The sequence below is a fragment of the Medicago sativa genome, chromosome 4 (genome assembly GCF_051527215.1).
Source record: "Medicago sativa cultivar Bolivia chromosome 4, Bolivia_mono, whole genome shotgun sequence".
NCBI classification, from domain to species: Eukaryota; Viridiplantae; Streptophyta; class Magnoliopsida; order Fabales; family Fabaceae; genus Medicago; species Medicago sativa.
In genome coordinates, this window is record NC_140752.1 from 59510089 (window position 1) to 59515512 (window position 5424).

Consider the following 5424-nt stretch of genomic DNA (forward strand, 5'->3'; position numbering starts at 1 on the left):
AAGTGTCTAGGGCTCTGATACATATTAGGATGGGGATCGTTGCGAATGTCTTCTTCATTTCTTTTATGTATCATATTTGAAAAGACTTCTTGTTGGAGTTTATCGTTGTTGAAAATAATTTTTATGATCTTGAGGCCTTTGTGCCAAGAACCATGTTGATGTTGAATTATATTTTCTAAAAGAATTATTCCGCTGCAGTTTATTGAGATATTCTTAATGTTGGTTTTTAATAAATAGTTATTTTCTATTTATGAATTTTGATTAGCAGTGTGACACTCCATTGTTTGGTTTACTCTGATTAAGTTAATTAATATTACGTGTTGGGAGAACGGAGTGTTACAATTGGTATCAGAGCAGGTCGGTCCGTCCGGCCAATTAGTAGAGTCGTGTCGAGCCTAGTAGTGTTGTGTGACAATATTATATTGTCTTTGTTGTTCTAATTGTTGTGTATTGTGTAGAGGAGAGACCTGGAGGCTGCAAATATTATCTGTTATAAGAGAAATAGAATGGCAGGAAGAAACGATGCTGCGGTGGCTGCTGCATTGGAAGCTGTAGCCCAAGCTATAGGACAACAACAAAATGTTGGTGCTGGTGTTAACACTGACGTAAGAATGTTGGAGGCTTTTCTGAGGAATCATCGTCCTACTTTCAAAGGAAGGTACGACCCTGATGGAGCACAGACATGGCTCAAAGAGGTTGAAAGAGTTTTCAGGGTTATGCAATGTACTGATGATCAGAAGGTGCGTTTTGGTACGCACATGCTAGCTGAGGAAGCTGATGACTGGTGGGTGAGTCTCTTACTTGAATTAGAGCAAGGTGATGCAGTTGTGACTTGGGCTGTGTTTAGGAGGGAGTTCCTAAACAGATATTTCCCTGAGGATGTTCGTGGAAGAAAAGAGATTGAGTTCCTCGAGCTGAAGCAAGGAAACATGTCGGTGATAGAGTATGCAACCAAGTTTGTGGAGCTGGCTCAGTTCTATCCACACTATACTGTGTTTGCATTGGCCGGTACACAAACAGCTAATGAAGATCGACTTATCAGAGGTACTTGTTTCTTTAATGGTACTCCTTTAATTGCTATTATTGATACTGGTGCTACACATTGTTTCATTGTTGTTGATTGTGCAAATAAGTTGGGTTTAGTTATGTCAAGTATGCCTGTGGAAATGGTTGTTGAAACTCCAGAGTTAAGTGATTCTTGTATTCCTGTGGAAATGGTTGTGGAAATGTTTGTCAGAGTTGCCCTATATCCATGTATGGTAGGGATTTTGAAGTTGATCTTGTATGTTTGCCGTTGACGGGTATGGATGTGATTCTTGGTATGAACTGGTTGGAATACAACCATGTGCATATTAATTGTTTTAGGAAGACGGTGTACTTTTCTTCTGCTGAAGAAGAGAGTGGAGCAGAATTTTTATCTACCAAGCAGCTGAAGCAGTTAGAACATGATGGAGACTTGATGTTTTCCTTGATGACGTATTTGTCTGTAGAGAGTCAGTCGATAATTGATAGATTGCCCGTTGTGAATGAGTTCCCTAAAGTTTTTCCTGATAAGATTCCAGATGTGCCACCAGAGAGCGAGGTTGAATTTTCGATTGATCTTGTGCCGGGTACGAAGCCTGTGTCGATGGCTCCTTACCGTATGTCAGCCTCCGAGTTGGCAGAATTGAAGAAGCAGTTAGAAGAATTGATTGATAAGAAGTTTGTAAGACCGAGTGTCTCACCTTGGGGAGCGCCGGTATTGTTGGTAAAGAAGAAGGATGGTAGCATGAGGTTGTGCATAGATTACCGTCAGTTGAATAAAGTGACGATAAAGAATAGGTATCCACTTCCGAGAATTGATGACTTGATGGATCAGCTAGTGGGTGCACGTGTGTTTAGTAAAATTGATTTGAGGTCAGGTTACCATCAGATTAAGGTGAGGGATGAAGATATGCAGAAGACGGCCTTTAGGACACGGTATGGACACTATGAATATAAAGTGATGCCTCTCGGTGTTACTAATGCGCCTGGTGTGTTTATGGAGTATATGAACAGAATTTTTCATGCTTTCTTGGATAAATTTGTTGTTGTGTTTATTGATGATATCTTGATTTATTCTAAGACTAAAGAGGAGCATTGAGAGCATTTGAAGATTGTTTTGCAGGTGCTGAAAGAAAAGAAATTGTATGCAAAGTTGTCAAAGTGCGAGTTCTGGTTAAGTGAAGTAAGTTTCCTTAGCCATATTATTTCTGGTAGTGGTATTGCAGTTGACCCGTCGAAGGTTGAAGCGGTATCACAATGGGAGACTCCTAAGTCAATTACGGAGATTAGAAGTTTTCTTGGTTTGGCTGGTTATTACAGAAGATTTATTGAAGGATTTGAAGTTGGCACTTCCATTGACTCAGTTGACCTGTAAGGGTAAAGCTTTTGTGTGGGATGTTCAGTGTGAGAATAGTTTCAATGAGATGAAGCGAAGATTAACGACGGCTCCAATTTTGATTTTACCAAAGCCAGATAAACCTTTTGTTGTGTATTGTGATGCGCCCAAGTTGGGCTTAGGTGGTGTGCTTATGCAAGATGGCAAGGTAGTGGCTTATGCTTCGAGACAGTTGAGAGTACATGAGAAGAACTATCCTACACATGATTTAGAGTTGGCTGCTGTGGTTTTTGTGTTGAAGATTTGGAGACACTATTTGTACGACTCCAGATTTGAGGTGTTTAGCGATCATAAAAGTCTGAAATATCTATTTGATCAAAATGAGATGAATATGAGGCAGAGAAGGTGGCTAGAATTACTGAAGGATTATGATTTCAGTTTGAATTATCAACCAGGTAAAGCCAATGTGGTCGCAGACGCTTTGAGCAGGAAGACGTTGCATATGTCTGCTATGATGGTAAAAGAATTGGAATTGCTGGAACAGTTTAGAGACTTGAGTCTTGTTTGTGAATTGGCACCTCAGAGTGTGCAGTTGGGTATGTTGAAGATTAATAATGATTTCTTGAAGAGTATCAAAGAAGCGCAGGAAGTTGATGTGAAATTTGTAGACTTGAAGGTTGCAAGTAATCGGACTACAAATGGTGATTTTCAGGTTGATGATCAAGGAATGTTGAGATTCCGAGGCAGGATTTGTATCCCTGATAATGATGAATTGAAAAAGTTGATTTTAGAAGAGAGTCATAGAAGTAGCTTGAGCATCCATCCGGGAGCTACGAAGATGTATCATGACTTGAAGAAACTGTTTGGTGGTCTGGGTTGAAGCGTGATGTCGCACAATTTGTTTATGCCTGTTTGACTTGTCAGAAATCGAAAGTTGAACATCAGAAGCCTGCTGGTTTGTTGACGCCTTTAGATGTGCCGGAGTGGAAATGGGATAGCATCTCCATGGACTTTGTGACGAGTTTACCAAACACTCAAAGAGGGCATGATGCCATTTGGGTTGTTGTCGATAGATTGACTAAGTCAGCACATTTTATTTCGATTAATATCACCTATTCAGTAGCTCAGTTGGCGGAGATTTATATTCATAATATTGTGAAGTTGCATGGTGTCCCGTCGAGTATTGTGTCGGATAGAGATCCGAGGTTCACTTCGAGATTTTGGAAGAGCTTGCAAGAAGCTTTGGGCTCTCAGTTGAAGTTGAGTTCAGCTTATCATCCGCAAACAGATGGTCAGTCGGAAAGGACGATTCAATCATTAGAAGATTTGTTGAGAGTGTGTGTACTTGAGCAAGGTGGAGATTTGGACAGTCACCTACCATTGATAGAGTTCACGTACAACAATAGTTACCATTCGAGTATTGGTATGGCACCTTTCGAAGCTTTATATGGTCGGAGGTGTAGAACTCCTTTATGTTGGTTTGAGTCGGGTGAAAGTGTTGTGTTGGGACCTGAAATAGTTCAGCAGACTACGGAGAAGGTCAAGATGATAAGAGAGCATATGAAAGCGTCGCAGAGTCAACAGAAGAGTTATCATGACAAGCGTAGGAAAGACCTTGAGTTTCAAGAGGGTGACCATGTGTTCTTGAGAGTCACTCCTATGACCGGTGTGGGTTGTGCTTTGAAGTCCAAGAAGTTGACTCCAAAGTTTATTGGTCCTTATCAGATATCTGAGAGAGTTGGTACGGTGGCTTATAGAGTTGGTTTGCCACCACATCTTTCGAACTTGCATGATGTGTTTCATGTGACGCAACTTCGGAAGTATGTAGCGGATCCTTCACATGTTATTCCTAGAGATGATGTGCAAGTTAGAGACAATCTTACGGTGGAGACTTTACCTTTGAGGATTGATGATCGCAAGGTGAAGATGTTGAGAGGCAAAGAGATACCTCTTGTGAGAGTTTTTTGGGGAGGAGCAACTAGTGAAAGTCTTACTTGGGAGTTGGAGAGTAAGATGCAGGAGTCATATCCTGAGTTGTTTGCTTGAGGTAATATTTCGAGGACGAAATTCTCTAAGTTGGGGAGAGTTGTAACGCCCCATTTTTATTCTATTATTTTTAATAGATGTGTGAATATTTTTATATGACTTTATTTGCTATATATATGTGATTTTATGTGAAATATATATATTATATGATTTTTATGTGATATATGGTGTGATGCTATTTTATTATATGATTTATGGTGTTGTGTATTATTTAAATGAATTTTGTTATTATTTGATAGAAATAATATGAGGAATAGAAATAGTATTTATTTTTGGTTAATGGGAATTAAGTAGAAATTAATAGGAATTAAGGGAGTTAAGTGAGAAAAGAAAGGAGTGATATTTTTGGGAGTAAAAGAAAGAAAGTCAGAAACAAAAATTGTTTTCACGTAAAAATAAGAGAAACTGAGTTTTTGGAGAGAAAGAGGAGAAGGACCAAGAGAAGAGCTAGGAAGAGAGAATCCAACCGTTTTGTTGTAAAATTTTGCTGAATTAAGGTAAGGGTGGGATTCCTTTCAATGATCATGATATATAATTTGAAAATTGATGAATTTGTTGTTCTTGGTTTTAGGGTTTGAGAAGTTATGATAGATGATGAATTATAATGAAACTTGTTGTTGAATTGCATGATTATATGTTGTTTTGCTCCCTATGTTGTCTACTAAACCTGTAAACATGTTTCTAAAACAATTTGGGTGATTAAGGGATCAAAGATGGGATTTTTGGGTGAAACTATGATGAAATCGCAAACTTTTCTGAAATCTGATGCAAGACGCGAAAGCGTCCCTCTGTCGCGAAAGCGTCCTACCCAATTGTTGAGGACGCTAAAGCGTCCCATTAGCGTGCAGAAAGCGTCCACATCCTGAGTTACGACATTTTGGACGCGAAAGTGTGCTTCGCTCGCGAAAGCGTCCTACCCCTTTTTGTTGAGGACGCTAAAGCGTCCCAAAAGCGTCCTGTTAGCGTCCTGGTCCTGTACTACCATTTTCTGAATTTTGTTTTCGTGCACCAGGAGTCTA

The 5424-nt window shown here is 39.6% G+C and overlaps 1 protein-coding gene across 1 annotated transcript; it reads left to right on the forward strand.

Annotated features, from left to right (window-relative positions):
* Nucleotides 1-3919: 3919 nt before the first annotated feature.
* LOC146930299 (uncharacterized) lies at nucleotides 3920-4566 on the forward strand. The gene has a single exon (XM_085708293.1). It carries the CDS (start codon nucleotides 3920-3922, stop codon nucleotides 4403-4405), a length of 486 nt encoding a protein of 161 aa, XP_085564419.1. The 3' UTR covers nucleotides 4406-4566.
* The last annotated feature ends 858 nt before the right edge of the window (nucleotides 4567-5424 follow it).

What these genes read in the sequence shown, in the direction of transcription:
- LOC146930299 (XM_085708293.1), top strand. Translation starts at nt 3,920, where the DNA reads ATGAAAGCGTCGCAGAGTCAACAGAAGAGTTATCATGACAAGCGTAGG.